The 19,089-nt window shown below is 39.1% G+C and overlaps 1 protein-coding gene across 8 annotated transcripts in view; it reads left to right on the top strand.

Annotated features, from left to right (window-relative positions):
* The first annotated feature begins 2,941 nt into the window (after positions 1-2,941).
* Positions 2,942-19,089, top strand: part of CHST10 (carbohydrate sulfotransferase 10) — a 54,020-nt gene continuing 37,872 nt past the window's right edge. For 2 of the 8 annotated variants that reach the window (XM_074213799.1, XM_074213801.1), the window contains exons 1-2: positions 3,361-3,438; positions 4,893-4,963. In XM_074213799.1, the coding sequence (XP_074069900.1) occupies positions 4,944-4,963 (20 nt within the window). In that variant the 5' untranslated portion in view covers positions 3,361-3,438; positions 4,893-4,943. Of the gene's footprint in view, positions 3,046-3,132; positions 3,439-4,892; positions 4,964-7,930; positions 7,999-19,089 lie in introns of those variants that run through there. The other 6 variants (XM_074213797.1, XM_074213798.1, XM_074213803.1 and 3 more) reach the window with 6 other exon arrangements.

The following is a 19,089-nucleotide window of genomic DNA, read 5'->3' as shown; positions in this document are numbered from 1 at the left end:
CAATCACAAGTCACTTTTCACACAAATGAAGTCAGATCCGAGCAAGTGGAAAAATATTAATTGCTGATGGGTAGGTAGACTCAGCCAATATAATAAAAATGACAATTCTTCAATTATTTAATTATTCAGTCCCATACCAATCTATACACCAAAATCTATTTTTATAGAGCTAGGAAAAAAAGCACAAAATTCATCAGAGAAAAAAAAAGACTCAGAAAATGAAGTTAATTAATGGGGGGAAACGCCATATCGGATCTCAAACTGTAATGCAAAGCAGTCATCATCAAAACAATCTGGTTCTGTCTAGAGTGATGGATCCATGGAATAGATTAGGTACCCAATATGTAATAGTGAATAACTGTAGTAGCCTAACGTTTGATAAATACAAGGATATAAGCATTTGGAACAAGAACTCACTATTTGACAAAAACTGCTAAGAAAACTGGGGAATAGTTTGGTAGATAGTAGAAATAGACTAATATTTCACACTATATACCAAATTAAGCTCCAAATAGAGATATGATTTAAACATAAAGGGTGATAATATAAGCAAATTAGGGAAGCATGGAAAAGGTTCCCTGTCCAATATATGGAAAAGGGAGAAATTTATAGCCAAACAAGAAATGGAGAGCATTGAGATTAAAAAACATAAATATTACATTTAAAAGTTTTTGCACAAACAAAACTAATGCAACCAAGGTTAAAAGGAAAGCAGAAGCTGGGGAAAATTTTTATAATAATGTTTGTCCTTCATTTTCAAATTTCACCATGGCATCAGGGAGGTGATGCCATAGCATGCATGTGAATTGGATTCGTGTGAGGGGGTACTATGCTAAGCCTCACTTTCTCTTCAGAACTCTCTGCATCTTGTGACTAGATATGAATCAGGACGACTGCAGATGGCCCTGGATACGGGGCAATCAGAGATAAGTGACTTGCCCAAGTTCACACAGCTAGTGAGTGGCAAGTGTATGAGGCCTGAATCAAACTGAATCCAAGGCCAGAGTTCTATCCACTACACCACCTAGTTGCCCTGGGAAAAATTTTTACACCACATGTCTCTAATAAAGGTTTCATTTCTCAAGCATATAGAGAATTGAGTCAAGTTTATAAGAAGTCATTCCCTAACTGATAAAGAATATGAATAGGCAGTTTTCAGAAGAAGAAATTGTAGCTATCAATAGTCAAAAGAAAAAATACTCTTACTCATAATTGGAGAAGTGGAAATTAAAACAACTCTGAAAAAGGAAAATGAGATGTGTAGAAACAGGGATCCTCATGGATTCTTGATGGTGTTGCAAACTAGTCTAGTTCTTCTGGAGAATATGCCAAATATTCTGGAAATTTGCCCAAAGTGCTGTTATACACATCCTCCTTTTGACCTAGGAATATTACTATATGGTCCATGTCTTTTTAAAAAAGAAAAGAAGAGCTACTATTTAAACAAAATGATTTATAGCAGCTCTTTTTTGTGGTGGTAAATAGTTAGAAATTGAAGGAATGTCTATCAATTGGGAATTGAACTTGGTCAAGTCACTTGTTTAGCCCGAGTCTCAATTTCTTCGTTTGTAAAATTAGTAAAATCATCTCATCAAAAATTCCCAATCCAAGTTATTTTTATTTATTGGAACTTTTTCTTTTATCATTAAAGTTTTCTTTGTTTTACCTGTGTCAGGACCAATGTTTCAATCGCTTAGACAAATTCTTGGTGAAGAAAGTCCCAGGAGCTGTGGAATTTAAAATTGCTCTGCATTTATTTTCTTAGAGCGCTATCATGGGGCAGTGAGGATTTGGTCAAAAAGTCAGTAAGTGCCAGGGGCGGGACTAAAACAGCATAATGCCTCTCTTGGGGTGAAAAAAAATTTTTTTTCTCAAATTAACACTCTGAACTTTTTTCCTAAGTCTATACAAGAGGCAAGGGAAGATTTTTTTTTAGCAAATACACACACACACACACACACACAAAAACAAAACTAAAAAGACCATGCCCGTCCTTTAAAAAATCTTGGGGTGTAAAGGAAGAAAACAACTATGAATTTAATTTGCTCTAAAAGAGGGAACTCTTGGCGCGCCCTTGATCACCATGAAGCCGTCCTCTCCGCCGAGTTTCTCATGCCTCTCCCGTTCTCACGCCCAAGCCGCCTTCCGCGCTGGCCGGCCTGGCCGAGCCCTCTGGAGCCCGAGCGGCGGAGGAGCCGGGGTGCCCGCCCTCGTGCATTCGGCCGCGACACGGCCAGGGCCGCTGCGGCTCGCCGCCCCCCGCCCGCGCCCCGCCGGCCCGAGCCGTGCCCACTGGGCGGAGGCCGGGGCGGAGGCCGGGGCCCAAGCCCAAGTCCGCCCGCCGCGCCTCTGGCTGCGCCCGCCCCGGCGCCGCCGCCCCCCGGAATGGAGGCGCGCAGGGAGCCGGCTTGTCTCCCGTCGGCAGCGCGGGCCCGGCCCGGCTCCGGGAGCGAGCGAGGCGCGGGGAGCCGCCGCCGCCCCTCCCGGGCCGCCTCTGGGGGCGGTGGGAGGGCACCAGGGCCCGTGGGCCGCCCGACCCCGAGGGGGCAGCCGGGGGCAGCCGGGGGCGGGGAGCGCCGCGGGCCGGGCGGCGGAGCGGGCGGCGGAGCGGGCGGCGGCAGCATCTCGCCCGTCCCCGCCTTCCGTCCCCGGCGCGGCCGCCGCTGCGGCGCCGCTGAGGCCCCGGAGCCGCCCTGCCCACGGTGAGCCGAGGCTCCGGCGCCCCCGGCCCGCGCCGCTCCCCGGGCCCCCGCCCCGCGCCCCCGCCCCGCGCCGCTCCCCGGGCCCCCGCCCCTGCGCGGGGGAGGGGAGCGGGGGGCGGCCGGGGCTGGGGGCGGGAAAGCGCAGGCGGACGGGCGCGGGGCCCTCCCCCACCAGGCCCGGCCCCCGCGGCCCTCGGGAGCCCGGCGGAGCGGGGCGCAGCCGCCGGCCCGGCGCACAGAGGCCGGCATGGGGCGGGGGCGGGGCCGGGGGAGGCTCGCCTCGGGGACCCCATTGTCTCGGAGCTTCCGCCCCCCCGATGCCTAGCCTTGCCCGTGCGGTCAGGTGGGTCCTCGTGCGGGGGGTGGGCGCGCCGGACCGCGAAGGTGCGTCCGACCTGTGCCCGCGCGGCCGGCGGGGCGGGGGCCGGGCCGGGGGCTCAGGCCTCCCCTTGGTCCTCCTGCCTCAGGCCGCCGGGGAGCCGCGGCCGATGTCCACCTTTGGGCACAAGGGGGCAAACAATCACCGGGAAGCCACAAGGGCTCCATTCTGGCCGGCGGGCAAGGGGCAGGCACCCTCGGACGTTTTGAGGTGGGGACCAGAATTTTAAGGAGATGTTTCAAGGAGGGAAGACGAACAAATCTGCCAAAGTCCGTGAATCCTTTTTTCTCTCCCCTCCAGACGTGGAAAGACTATGCAGAAAAGAAAATAGATTGAAGCAGTTTCTGCTGGATTCAGGTACGTGAATTGGAGGTTCCCCTGATGCCCTTTCAGGGCATCTTTATACTTTAGATATTGCGAATGGGGCCCTTTCTGAAGAGACTCCATGCAATTTCCTCTTTGCACAGAAATACCCTTTAGAAAGTATGCCTCTTACTTTCTTCTCCCATTTTCAAGTGATTCTATTAGATTACAAAAGGGTGGCATAGTCGCCCTCTTTCCCTTTGACTGCACTTTCCCTTCCCTAAGTAACTGATACTTTAAAAATGGCAGTGGCAAATTTGATCTTGACTTCAGCCTCAGAAAGTTACTTTTTGTTTTGTTCCATGAACCCCAATAGGAAAAGCCCTTGGAGTCCCTTCTTTGAATGATGTTTTAAAGATCACAAAGGAAATCAATTATACTGAAATACGGTTATCAAAATTTTTGCTTTTATAAGTTTATAAACCCCAGGATAAGAAACTTAGGAGTTCCTGGTTTAGGATTTTAGGATGCTTAAGGAGATTCTTCTACCTTCTCTATATACAGCAGAAGTTAAGAGTTTGAAAAGATCAAAAAGTATTTCCTTGAATTTGAATTATTAGCAAAACTAAACAGTAAAAATACAAGAAAGTATTAAATAAACAGAACAGTTGACCATTTTTTAGTTAGACCTCTAAAATGGTTGAGTAGACAGCACAATGATAAGGGAAGAAGGTTGGAAATGGGAAGATTGAAAATAGGTAGAGAAGGAAGGGAATGGAATTACTTATAGTGTGAGTATAATCTAGAAATTTGGGCTGTATTTCTCAAAGTATAATCCTTGAAGAAGTATTTTTATAAGTTTAAATGATTAGTTTATAAATATAAATAATATGTATGAATCTAAATTGTATGTTTAAATATAATATCAAATATTAAGTATTAGATGCCCATTATATTAAATAGGGAATAATGTAGTTGAAGCACTCATTTAGGAAGACTAAAACAGCTAAACTAAATGCAAATAGGAAAAGCTGTGATATATTTTATAGTAAAAGAGCTGTGTATCTTCTTTTTCCTATTATGTGATAGCATTAACCAAAATCAAGATGCTTTTTTTTAGCCTCTTTAATTCTATAAGTTTATCTTGTATTCTGAAGCTAAAGTATAATCCAATATGGGAATAAAGTACCTTAATATAAAAAAATTAAAACTTGCAAAACAAATAAAGTAGGGTGATGAATTATATTAGAAAATAATTTTTCAGCTTCACAAATGATTTTGCATAAAATATTCCTTAGCCCCACTTGTTAGACTTTACTTTTCAGGAACATATATATTTAGGGAAGTAAAAGTAAATTACCAAAGTGGTTAAATATATCCTAGGTAATCCTAGAATACACACACACACACACACAAACACACACACACATCCTAGGTATATCCCAACCGTTAATGATACTGGTTTTGTTTTGTGTTTTTTTTTTAATTCATTTTCAACACATTTATAGGAGAAATTCCAAAAGCTAGAACCTTGGTCTTGGGACATGAAGTGATGAACTATGAACTTGTGTCTCAACAGGTAGGTGAAGGAGCAATTGAGTCCAACAGCTATTTGAAACTGTTTTCATGTATATATTATCTGAATCAAGAGAATTTAGCTTGACCTTGAGACAAGTCTCATTATTCTACAGTCTTAGCATTCTTTTATTTCCACAATTAATCAAAGCAATATCATTATGGAGAAAAATAATTCTGATGGTAAGAGCAAAATTAAACTTCATAGAATTAGTATTTTTGAGAGGAAAATAATCATAAGTTTAGAAAAAATAAATAGGCCTCATACAGCACAAATTCATAAGCTTTTTTTTTTCCAGGAAGGTTTTTCTTTAATCAGCACTTCTAAATTCTACACTAGGCCTGCTCATGTGACCTACTCCGAAAGTTAGAAAATTGGAATAGGGGCAGGGAATCATATTCCCTGACAAATTTGTTTAATAATTTTGTAATTATTACACAAAAATTTGTGTAAAATGTAAAAATTCTTACCATCTTCACTTGAAATTAGGAAGACCTGAGTTCAAATCCTTTCTCAGATATTAATGAACTATTTAGTAAGTCATTTAGCCATTCTTATCTTCAGTTTCCTCATCTGTAAAAAAAGATAATAATAGAATCTATTTCATGGAATTCTTACAAGATTCAGTATGTAAATTACATGCAAACCTTAAAATGCTAATACGAATGTTGGCTAATATTACTGTCACTTGTACCTTTTTAATCAATGAGAGCTTTTCTCCTTAATCTTGTTTGTTCGTTGGAATTCTAAATTTAAAACTGGAAGGAAATTTAGAGGTCAGAGATCCAAACATCTTTATTTAAAAGATGAGTATACCATGAACCAGAAACTTTAAGGTCACATAGGTTTTAAGGTACAGAACTAGTATTCAAATCTAGGTTGTCTGACCTGGAAACAATTCCGTTTCTCTTCTGCCACTCCACACTTTCTAGTCTGAAGAGTATTTCCCTTGATCAAGGGGTAAAAAAAGACTAGTATTTGAGGACTTTCTCTGTTTCATCCGTTAATATACCATCTGCTTCTGCCCCAGGCACTGTGTGTTTTCCCAGGGACATAGAAGTTTTTCATTACTGGACCATGTGTCTGAGAATCACAGTGTCTCCAAGTTGGAAAGGACAACATGACCACCTAAACTAGTTATCATGTTGTCTCAATTAAATTTTAACAATATGGTAGCTGTTAGCAAATGGGTCCTGTAATGCCAAAGACCCTGAACAAAAGGTCATTTCCTCTTAAATAGATTTTTGGGAATAAAGAACAAGGAACAGTATAGGAAAGACATCATGGGATTGAGGGCAACATGATTTATTACAGAGCTGAGGTGCAGTAAACATTATTGGTTGAAAGTTGGCATGAGACTTTCATGAGACTAAGGAGTTCTCTTTGATTGAGTTTAGTACAAGATGGTTGCCCAGACTTTTGGACAGCTAGCTTGGTGGTGTAAAGATATCAGGCCCAAACTCCTTTGTTTTCTCACACATTTCACAAGGTTAGCAAAAATTCCTTGAGCAGAAATGCTGGATTTTTAAACTTAATTGATTGCAAACCAAGTTCAAAAACAAAGAACCATGACTTCAGCAGTTGAAGGATAAGATCAATCAATTGTAAATAAGACAATTATGCAGGATCAATTTTAATCTTCTCAGCTGAAAAAAGAAATTTCTTTAATAGTATATCCAACAAGTGAACCTCCAATCTTTTCTTGAAATCCTTCAATTGGGAGGAACACCTGCCACCACCAAAATTAAACATCCCTGATATAGAACTTTGTCATTCTATTGTGATTTCATATTTAAAGCTTCCTGAGTCATATTGATTTTGAGTTCTAGATTCTGAGGGTCATAATCTGTTCTGTCCCTTAATTATTTTGGATTCTACTTTCCAAAATTTTAGCGTATAATTCTGACTCTCCCTATTGATCTCAAGCTTGGTTAGTACCTTAGTTTCATTCCCCTTTTCTTTGCCATGCATATCTTCTTGGTTGACCAGAATTTGATCTTTCTCTAACTTTCTGAAATATAAAATAGTTTAGCAAGGGAGGCCTGATCTGATTTTTAGAAGAAGGACACTTCCAGTCAAATATGCCATCACAACTACATTTTTTTTCTTTGAAGTTTTGTGCTGTGTGTGTCAGAAATTTAGGGCAGCTAGGTGGTACAATGAATAAGAGTGCTGGGCTGTAGTCAGGAAGACTCATCTTCCTGAATCCAAGTCTAACCTCAGATACTTACTAGCTGTGTGACTCTGGGCAATTTATTCAGTCCTATTTGCTTCAGTTTCTTCATATGTGAAATGAGTTGGAGAAAGAATTGACAAAAGACTTCAGTATTGTTGCCAAGAAAATTACAAATGTCATCATAAAGAATCAAGCACAACAATCAGGAATTTCACTTTTGTATTTAGGGATAGCAATTCCTTGGCTTCTAGAGAAAAAATTGGAACAAGAAGACTAAACAAAAAGTTGTTGTGGTATTCAATGGGAGAGGGGGGGATGAATACCTAGAATAAGAGCTGTATTTCATAAATTACCTCCCTAAAGGTAATATTTCCCCTCTCATTTTATGACTGACCCAATTTATCGAATGAATATGTAAGCATAGAGGAGGGAATAGATTCAAGATAATAGAGATGGAATCAAAATATTGGAAGGCAAATAATGAACCACTGGTATACTATAATGGAAATTCCTTTTTTGTATGAGTTATATCAGATAATCACAATCATAATAATGTCTAGTATTTTTATAACCCTTTAAAGTTTACAAAGTTCCTTGCATATGATCTCATCTGATCCTCCCAGCAAACCAGTGAGTTAAGTACTATTAGTATTCCTATTTTACAGGTAAAAAAACTGAGGTTGAGAGAAGTTATTCTACTTGCTACTTACATTACTAGTTACATAAATAGTGTCTGAACAGAATTTGAACTCCAGTCTTCCTGACTCTAATATACTCTCTACCATGCCACTTAGGTCCAGATGGTCTCTAAGGTCCTTTCTGACTCTTAAGCTTTGTGATTCATTATCTTTCTTCCATAAAGGTAAGCAGTCTATACTATCAGTCTGATATTATTTCTGTTTTTCTCCTCTTTTATTTTCATCTAAACACTCTCCACCAAGATTCTACTTTTAGGTTCATGTATTTCCACCAGTTTGTTACCCTCTAGCAAATTATTACACTGCATTTGGGGGGGGGGGTTACAAAGCAGTGGGGTTAAGTGACTTGCCCAAGGTTACACAGCTAGGTAATTATTAAGTGTCTGAGACTGGATTTGAACTCAGGTCCTCCTGACTCCAGGTCCAGTGTTCTTTCCATTTCACCACCTAGCTGCCCCTACACTGCATTCTTCTAAACAATCCACATCCTTCTCTTGGTGCTTTGCAGTTGTGAATTCCATATTTACCCATTTGTACTCTGTTGCTAAGTTAGACACAAGAGACAACAAGTGTTCATTGTCTCCCTTTTCCCCATTTCCCCCACTATATCACGAGGATATAGTATATCTTATAAATTCCTGAGTACCTAAACCATTGTTAATCTCTGGATGTCATCTTCCACATAAATTGGATTTATGGCATTTGAGTATTTTTTAGCACCCTTATGACCCTAAGATAATAACCAGCTGGGACCTGGAAATCCTATGTGTTGTCATTTTGAGGTTCTTATAGCTTCATATAGCCTCAACTTTATGCCAAATTACCTTTTTTCCTCTCTTTGACCACTCATTCCTTATCATCATGATCCAAAAGAACATTTATCTATGGGATTTCGTAGTTAGTCCAACTTTCTGAATCATCTAGAGGAGTCACAGATTTGATTCTACTTCTTGGGGGGGGAGAGTATTTTTATTTTTATTATATGGAAAGGATTCCACCAGAAGCAATAAATCAATGAATACTTTTTGGTGTGTGTTTTGAGGGATGTCAACCTGATGTTCTTGCTGTTATTCACAAATAATGCTTCATTTCCCATCTCCAAGCCTTTGTACTGACTATCCTTTAGGCTTGAAATATACTACCCCTCTTCCCTATGCTCCCAGATCATCACTTCATTCAAGATTCAGCTCAAGATCCATCTTCCACATGAAACCTTTCCTGATCGTCTCAGATGCTAGTAATGCCCTCCTTATAGAACAACTTTGTATTTATTCTATGTGACCTTATACAGGTTGACTCATAACTCTTACTCATTTTAAGTCATTCAAGTTTAATACTACACTAAGACTTTTATAACACACTGTATTGTCTCACCTAACAAGGTAAACTCCCTGAAAGCAGAGACCTCCTTTTTGTTTGTGTTTTATCTGCAGTGCTTAGCAGACAGGAGGCAATTTAATTTTGATTGTTTCATGCTACAGCATAAGTTTTTTCTCTTAGCTTACATTTACCTAGGCCCTCCTTGCACACCCAACATAGGGCAATTTAAGAATGAATAATGATGACAACAACAATATCTAATATTTACATAGTACCTACTCTATGTTAATGAATTATAAATACCACCTCATTTGATCTTTACAACCACCTTGGGAGGTAGGTGATACTTACAGTCAAAGCAACTTAAGTAGTCAAGTGACTTTACAACTAAAGTGTGAGGCTGGACTTGAACTGAGGTCTACCTGATTCCAGGCTCAATGATCTTTCCATTACACCTGTATAACTGTCTTTTTATTTTGACATCCCTGAGATCCCTGTAAGAAAGATAAGGGTCATAGTCCCATTTCACAAATGAAATAACTTGAGTTCAGAGAGATTAATTACCCAAGATCACATGAAATGTAAGTGTCAGTGCTAATTTGTCTTGAAGCACATATCTCCAACTTTTTGAATTCAGGATTTCTAGGATGATACACTGTCAGAAATTTAAGGGGCTCACATTGTGAACTTCAGCATTTTGGATTCACCTCAATTAAGTTAAGTGACTCCCTCCTAGGTAACATTGCTTCTTGAACAAAGAAACTAATTACTGAAAATTTCAGTGTTGTAGATATTGTATATAATTTTTTTAAAATTAATTTTTATTAATGATATTAAAGTTTTACAATTTTCCCCCCAATCTTACTTCCCTCCCCCCACCCCTCCACGGAAAGCAATCTGTCAGTCTACTTTGTTTCCATGTTGTACCGTGATCCAAATTGGGTGTGATGAGAGAGAAATCATATCCTTAGAGAAGAGACAAGAAGTCTAAAAAATAACAAGATCATACAATAAGATAGCTGTGTTTTTCTAAATTGAAGGGAATAGTCCTTGAACTTTGTTCAAACTCCACAGCTCCTTATCTGGATACAGATGGCACTCTCCTTTGCAGACAGCCCAAAATTGCTCCCGATTATTGCACTGATGGGATGAGCGAGTCCTTCAAGGTTGATCATCACTCCCATGTTGCTGTTAGGGTATACAGTGTTTTTCTGGTTCTGCTCATCTCACTCAGCATCAGTTCATGCCAATCCCTCCAGGATTCCCTGAAATCCCATCCCTCCTGGTTTCTAATAGAACAATAGTGTTCCATGACATACATATACCACAGTTTGCTAAGCCATTCCCCAATTGAAGGACATTTACTTGTTTTCCAATTCTTTGCCACCACAAACAGGGCTGCTATAAATATTTTTGTACAAGTAATGTTTTTACCCTTTTTCTTCATCTCTTCAAGATATAGACCCAGTAGTGGTATTGATGGCTCAAAGGGTATGCACATTTTTGTTGCCCTTTGGGCATAGTTCCAAATAGCTCTCCAGAAGGGCTAGATGAGTTCACAGCTCCACCAGTAGTGTAATAGTGTCCCAGATTTCCCACAACCCTTCCAACAATGATCATTATCCTTTCTGGTCATATTGTCCAGTCTGAGAGGTGTGAGGTGGTACCTCAGAGAAGCTTTAATTTGCATTTCTATAGTAGTGATTTAGAGCATTTTTTCATATGGCTATGAATTGCTTTGATCTCATCTGTAAATTGCATATCCTTTGACCATTTGTCAATTGGGGAATGGCTTTTTGTTTTAAAAATATGACTCAGTTCTCTGTATATTTTAGAAATGAGTCCTTTGTCAGAATCATTAGTTGTAAAGATTGTTTCCCAATTTACTCCATTTCTTTTGATCTTGGTTATATTGGTTTTATCTGTGCAAAAGCTTTTTAATTTAATGTAATTGAAATCATCTAATTGGTTTTTGGTGATGTTCTCCAACTCTTCCTTAGTCATAAACTGCTCCGCTTTCCATAGATCTGACAGGTCAATTAGTCCTTGATCTTCTGACTTGCTTAAAGTATTGTTTTTTATGTCTAAGTCCTGTAACCATTTAGATCTTATCTTGGTAAAGGGTGTTAGGTGTTGGTCTAAATCTAAGTTTCATCCATACTACCTTCTGATTATCCCAACAGTTTTTATCAAAGAGTGAGTTTTTATCCAAATGGCTGGACTCTTTGGGTTTATCAAACCACAGATTACTATAATCATCTGCTTTTACACCTAGTCTGTTCCACTGGTCCACCAATCTATTTCTTTGCCAGTACCAAACAGTTCTGATGACTGATGCTTTATAATATAATTTGAGATCAGGTAGGGCTAAGCCACCTTCTTTCGCACTTTTTTTCATTAAGCTCCTGCCAATTCTTAGCTTGAAGTAATTTTTTGGAATTTTGATTGGTAGGGCACTAAACAGTTTAGTTTTGGTAGAATTGTCATTTTTATTATATTCTACCTATCCATGAGCAGTTGATATTTGCCCAGTTATTTAAATCTGATTTAATTTGTATGAGAAGTGTTTTATAATTGTTTTCAAACATTCTGAGTCTGTCTTGGCAAATAGACTCCCAAATATTTTATATTGTCTGAGGTTACTTTGAATGGGATTTCTCTTTCTAGCTCTTCCTGCTGTATCTTGCTAGACATATATAGAAAAGTTGAGGATTTATGAGGGTTTATTTTATAACCTGCAACTTTGCTAAAAGTGCTAATTGTTTCCAGTAGTTTTTTGGATGATTTCTTGGGATTTTCTAGGTAGACCATCATGTCGTCTGCAAAGAGTGAGAGGTTTGTCTTTTCCTTCCCAATTCTCATTCCTTCAATTTCTTTTTCTTCTCTAATTGCTGACGCTAACATATCTAATACAATATTGAATAGTAGTGGTGATAATGGGCACCCTTGTTTCACCCCTGATCTTATTGGGAATGCCTCTAGCCTCTCCCCATTGAATATAATGCTTGTTGATGGTTTCAGATAGATACTGCTAATTATTTTAAGGAACAGTCCATTCATTCCTATACTTTCTAGTGTTTTCAATAGGAATGGGTGCTGTATTTTGTCAAAAGCTTTTTCAGCATCTATTGATATGTTCATATGATTTCTGATAAGTTTGTTGTTGATATAATTGAGTATACTAACAGTTTTCCTAATATTGAACCAACCCTGCATTCCTGGAATAAATCCTACTTGATCATAATGTATTATCCTAGTGATGACTTGTAATCATTTTGCTAAGATTTTATTTAAGATTTTTGCATCTATATTCATCAGGGAAATAGGTCTATAATTTTCTTTCTCTGTTTTAACTCTTCCTAGTTCAGGTAACAGCACCGTATTGGTTTCATAGAAAGAGTTAGGCAGAGTTCTGTCTTTCCCTATTTTTCCAAAGAGTTTATATAGAATTGGAACCAATTGTTCCTTAAATGTTTGGTAGAATTCACTTGTGAATCCATCGGAGTTCAATGATTGCTTGTTGAATTTCTTTTTCTGAGATAGGGTTGTTTAGGTATTTAATATCTTCTTTATTTAACCTGGGCAACATATTTTTGTAAATATTCATCCATTTCACTTAGATTATCAAATTTATTGGCATAGAGTTGGGCAAAATAATTTCAAATTATTGCTTTAATTTCTTTCTCATTGATGGTGAGTTCACCTTTTTCATTTATGATACTACCAATTTGGTTTTCTTTTTTAATCAAATTGACCAGAGGTTTATCAATTTTATTGCTTTTTTCATAATACTAACTTTCGGTTTTATTTATTAATTCAATAGTTTTTTTGCTTTCAATTTTATTGATTTCTCCTTCAATTTTTAGAATTTCTAATTTGCTATTTAATTGGGAATTTTTGATTTGTTCTTTCTCTAATTTTTTAGTTACATATTTAGTTCATTGATTTCCTCTTTCTCCAATTTATTCATGTAAGCATTTAGAGCTGTAATATATCCACTGAGAGTCACTTTGAATGAATCCCATAAGTTTTGGTATGTTGTTTCATTATTATCATTATCTAGGATAAAATGGTCAATTCTTTCTATAATTTGTTTTTTGGTCCACTCATTTTTTTAAAATGAGGTTATTCAGTTTCCAGTTTGTTCCAATTTGTTCCAATATCTCCAATATTGCATATGACTTTTATTACATTGTGATCTGAGAAAGATGTATCACTATTTCTGCCTTTCTGCAGTTGATCATTAGGTTTTCATGTCCTAGTACATGGTCAATTTTTGTATAAATTCCAAGTACTGTAGAGAAAAAAGGTATATTCCTTTCTATCCCCGTTCAGTTTCCTCCATAAGTCTACCATATCTAATTTTTCTAACAATCTATTTACCTCCTTAACTTCTTTATTGTTTATTTTATGATTCGATTTATCTAGATCTGAGAGTGGGAGGTTGAGGTCTCCCACTAGCAGACTTTTGCTGTCTGTGTCTTCCTGTAATTCTTTCAGCTTCTCCTCTAAGAATTTGGGTGCTGTCCCACTAGGTGCATATATTTTCAGTTTCGAAATGACTTTTATTGTCTATGGTACCTTTTAGGAGGATAAAGTTTCCTTCCTTATCTCTTTTATCGCTAATTTTGCTGCTGCTTTGTCTAAGATAAGGATTGCTACTCCTGCTTTTTTCATTTCAGCTGAAGCAAAATATATTTTGCTCCAACCTTTTACCTCTACTGTATATGTATCTCTCTGCTTCAAATGAGTTTCTTGTAAGCAGCATATTGTAGGATTCTGGTTTTTAATCCACTCTGCTATTTGCTTATGCTTTAAGGGGAGAGTTCATCCCATTCATATTCAAGGTTATGATTAGTAATTCTTTATTGCCCTCCATGCTATCTTCCCTCTGTTTGTATTTTCCCCCTTCCCCCCTTTATCCATATTCCTGAGTATTTTGTTTCTGAATACTACCCCCTTCAGTGTGTTTGCCCTCCTATATCACACCCTCCCCTTTCTTTCCCCTTTCCCTTTTTCCCTTTTCCCTTCTCTTACTTTTGTTATTTCCCCCTTGTCCCCCCTCCCCTTTTCCCCTTTTAATACTGAAAGTTTAGAAGTTTTATAAGTTAACTGAGTATGTGTAGGTTGACTTTAAGCCAAGTCTGATAAGAAGATTCAGGTGTTTCTCCTCTGCTCCCTTCTTCCCCTCTATTAGCATAGGTTTTTTGTACCTCTTCGTGTAATGAGATTTACCCCATTCAGTGCCCTCCCTCCTCCCGTCTCTTTCCTGTCCCACTTTTTAAGGAGGTAGTGTTTTTTAGATCATTCAATCTAAGTCATAGAAAATTCTGAGAGTCTGTCCCTTCTAGTTCAGTATATTCTATTGAATAGAGTCAATATTCCTGAGAGTTATTAGGGTCTTTCTCCCAAGTGGGGTTAAAGCCAGTTACATCTCTTTAGATAGCAGTCTCATGGATAGGTCATGAATGTCCTTCATTTCTGGCTAGGTGTATTCTCTCTGTTAGAGTTACAATTCTCAAGATTTATGAGAATCTTTTTCCCCATGCTGGGATATAGCCAGTTTCAACGTACTGGATTTTATTTTTTCCTTTTACTGACCCCCTTTTTTTTAACCTTTTCATGTGTCTCTTGAACCTCCTGTTTGATGTCCAAATTTTCTGTTTAGCTCTGGTCTTTTCATCAGGAATTTTTGGAATTCTTCCATTTCAGTAAATGTCCATCTTTTTCCCTGGAAGAGAAGGCTCAGCTTTGCGGGAAAGTAGATTCTTGGCTGCATTCCAAGCTCCCTTGTTCTTCGAAATATCTTGTTCCAGGCCCTTCGATCCCTTAATGTTGATGCAGCCAGGTCCTGCGTGATCCTTACTGTGGCTCCTTGATATTTAAATTGTTTCTTTCTGGCTGCTTGCAGGATTTTCTCTTTTATTTGATATTTCTGGAATTTGGCCACAACATTCCTTGGTGTTTTCATTTTAGGATCTTTTTCTGGTGGGGATCAATGTAATCTTTCAATAACTACTTTGCCCTCCGATTCCATGATATCAGGGCAGTTTTCCATTACTAGATCCTGTAATATTAAGTCCAGGCTTTTTTTTCTCTTCAGTGTTTTCAGGAAGTCCTATAATTTTCAGGTTGCCCCTCCTCGATCTATTCTCAAGGTCAGTGGTTTTGTTGATGAGGTATTTTACATTTGCTTCTATTTTTTCTGATTTTTGATTTTGTTTAACTGACTCTTGCTGTCTCGTGGAGTCATTAGTTTCTGTAGATTGCATTGTTTTTGGGGGGGAAGGAGTTTTCTTCATTAACCTTTTGCAACTCCTTTTCCAATTGGTCAATTCTACTTTTGAAAGAGCTTTCCATTTGACCAATTGAAGTTTTGAGAGAATTATTTTCTTTTTGCATTTGCCCAGTTGAGGATCTGAGAGAATTATTCTCCTTTTCTATTTGTCCAATTGTACTTTCAAAGATTTTATTTTCTTGTTGCAAGTTATTAATTGTCTATCCCAAATTTTCCAGTTGACTTTTAAGCTCCTTCCTTATTTCTTTCTGTGCTGGAGACCAGATCATATTCTCCTCAGAGGGTCCAGGTCTTTCTGAGTTAGGGTCTTTCCCTTCCAAGAATTTTTCTATGGATCCACCTTTCTGCTGACCCATCTTCATTTTGCTAAGACCTGAGTTGGGGGAGGGGCTGGTTACCCAGGGCTTGGGATCACTAAAGGCTTTACTCCTTGAGTGCAGTTTCTCTGGCTGGCCAGTAGGAGGTGCTGGTTGCTTTCCCTGGAGTGTCTGTGACCTTGCTGAGGCCTTCCTTTGCTGGAAGGGAGGAGTTGTAGTATTGAATTCTTTTGCCTTCAATCAATGATGGGCTTTACCCTGGCCTGAGGTCATTCCTCAGCTGGGCTGGTTCTTCTGCTCACACACCTGGGCCTGAGGTAGACGTAGTTTGCATTTGTTTGCTCTGGGAAGTCTGAGCTGTAATGAGACTCAGACCAGAGGAGCCCAGCGATGCAGTCTGCAGCTCTCCTGCACCAGAACTCTCCCCCAGCCCTGTCCGCAAGCTTCCGGGGGACAGCCGCAACACCAGTGCCTCTGCTCCCTAGTTGATTCAAGCCCCTGCCGTCTAGCCCCACTGCTGATCCAGCAGGTCCTTCTCTCGGGCCCTCAGACTCCTGGCTCCAGTTCAGCTGTTAATCTGGCTGATCTGGGGCTGATCCTTCCTCTGAGCCCAGACTCACCCGCCCGAATTTGGCCAGTGCTGCTGGGGGGGACAAATCCTGAGGTAGATGTTCCTTGTCCTGGCTTTTCTTTGGGGGTTTTGTGGGTTGGATTTCTTTTAAGAGGTTTGTTTCATGTGATAGATGGGGAAAGATCAGGAGACTTTAGAACTGTGCCTGTCTTCTCTCCGCCATCTTGGCCGGAAGTCTGTACATAATGTTGTAAAGAATGTGGTTTGTACATAATGTACATAATAGTCTCAGGTTTTTCAGTCAACCTCTGCATACATTCCTTATTTCAGAGAATCTCTTCCATGACACATAATGTCCCAGCATTCTTTTTTTTTGGGGGGGGGGATAAGTATTTATATAGTGCCTACTAGCATATGAGTTAATTGCTTTTTTTAAAAATACTCTCTTATGATCCTTACAACAGCCTTGCAATTATTTTCTTTTTTATTTATCATTTGTTACCTATTAGTTTTTTCTATCAGAATTTTATAGTTGAGGAAACTGAAGCAAACAGAGGTAGGTGACTTGCCTTGTCATACAACTAGTTGTGTGTGTGTGTGTGTGTGTGTGTGTGTGTGTGTGAGAGAGAGAGAGAGAGAGAGAGAGAGAGAGAGAGAGAGAGAGAGAGAGAAGAATGGAGGTTCTTACTCTATTAGCTCATAACTTCCCCAACCAGGAAACCAGGGATGAAGTATGCATCATATTCATTCCTCTCTTATATTTATTGGAGTCAATTCCCCTTTTAAAGCTTTTGGTAATATGAAATACAAAGCAGAAATCTTTGGTTGAACATCCTTTAGTTCCAGGAATATACATAGTCATACTAAATTTCTATAAGTAGATCATAAGGTAAGTAGATTCATAAGAGACCATCTAGCCCATTTTACAGAGGAGGAACTGAGGTGTTGAGAGGTTAAGCAAAACCACACAGGTTGTAAGTAGTAATAAAGTAGTAATAAAACCCAGATTTAAAACTGAGTTTTCTGATTACTAATCTAGCACTCTCAAATAAAACCTGTTAGACTGTGAGCTCCCTGAGGATAGGGAATGACTTTGGCTTTTCTTCATATCCCAATGGTTAACAACAGTACCTATTACATAATAGGGGTTTAAAAAATGCTTACTGACTGACTCTCATAGCCTATAGTTTGAAGATGAGAAGAAATTGGTAGAATAGAATGAAGTGCTGACTATTAATAATTTCCTGTTTGTGACTGTATAACATACAGTCTTCTAGTTTCTCAGGATGAGTCAGCATACCTCCATAGTCTTATGGGGCCTTTTGAAGTGAAATTTTGTCATCAAATGATATAACTAAAATATTGGCACAGAGTAAGCTCTCTTGAAATTTTAGTTGCTATCATCATCATCATCATCATCATCATCATCTTACTGATGGAGACATTGAGATCTAGAAGGTCTGTCTGATTTGCCAAAGGTCACATAAGTAAATAGTAACTAATCATAGTAAATATGTCCCAATTCCAAATTTAACACTTGATTGACAATACAAGTTCTATCATAGTCCAGTCCTAGAATTTCATTGGTATGGAGAACTCCTCCTACAATTATTAGGATTTTTTTTCCTTTACATCAAAGTGAAATCTGTATCTATACAATTTATACAAAAGCCCCTTTTTGTTATTTAATGTTTTTCAAAAAATGTTTGTTGAATTGATTGGACATTTAGAGTCTTCCAGGACCCTTTCTTCTGATCTAGGAAGGAGGAGAGGTTGAAGAGAAAGAAGTCTTTGAAGTACCAACCACTTCACCTGAGGGTCAGAGTCAAAATCATGAGACTTAATTAGCATAGACTTAAAATGGACAATATTGACATAGAAAATTCCAGGTGAATCTTGCTTAGAACTTGCCATAATAAACCCGAGGCTTTTAAGACCTCAGATCTGTCTAGAGCAGTGATATGTCACAGACTCTTGGCAATCTGGTAAAGCCTATGAAACCATTCTTAAAATTTAGCATTTCATTTAAAAGAATTATTCTATTTGGAAGTTAGTAAAAATAAAGCTACACAGTGCAGTGCAGGGAACAACTCACCCCCCTGGAATCAGGAGGACCTGAGTTTCAAATTGAGCCTTAGACACTTACTAGCTATGTGATTCTGGACAAATAGCTTATCTCTACCTCAGTTTCCTGATCTGTAAAATGTACTGGAGTGGGAAATAGCAAACCATTCTAGTATCTTTGCCAAGAAAATCCCAAATGGGATCATGAAGAGTCAAATACAACTAAATTGACATAATAACAAAAATTAAAATGGCATCTTTTTTTCCTGAAATTCATGGAACCTCCCCTGAAATGTATCCGTAGACCCCCTTTTCTGTGGCCTCCAAATTAAGAATCTCTTGCCTTTGAGGGCCATTTTCTGGGATGGACTCAGTGGAAAAGATCTAAATTTCCAGTGATGAGGGCCTGCTCATATTAAACAATGGGCAATTTTTCCACCAAATCTCACTAAAGCATCCTTTCATTGACAAATCTGCTGTCTGGCCAAATCTCCAGCCCAAGTCCTGCCTATAAGTCTACTTTCATCATGGAAAACTAATGTCCTTAAAAGTCAAATGGTAGGGGCGGCTAGGTGGCATAGTGGATAAAGCACCGGCCTTGGAGTCAGGAGTACCTGGGTTCAAATCCGGTCTCAGACACTTAATAATTACCTAGCTGTGTGGCTTTGGGCAAGCCACTTAACCC

Source organism: Macrotis lagotis, chromosome 1 (assembly GCF_037893015.1).
Source record: "Macrotis lagotis isolate mMagLag1 chromosome 1, bilby.v1.9.chrom.fasta, whole genome shotgun sequence".
NCBI lineage: Eukaryota > Metazoa > Chordata > Mammalia > Peramelemorphia > Peramelidae > Macrotis > Macrotis lagotis.
The sequence above is the reverse complement of the archived record's forward strand: the minus strand, read 5'-3'. Positions and strand labels throughout refer to the sequence as shown.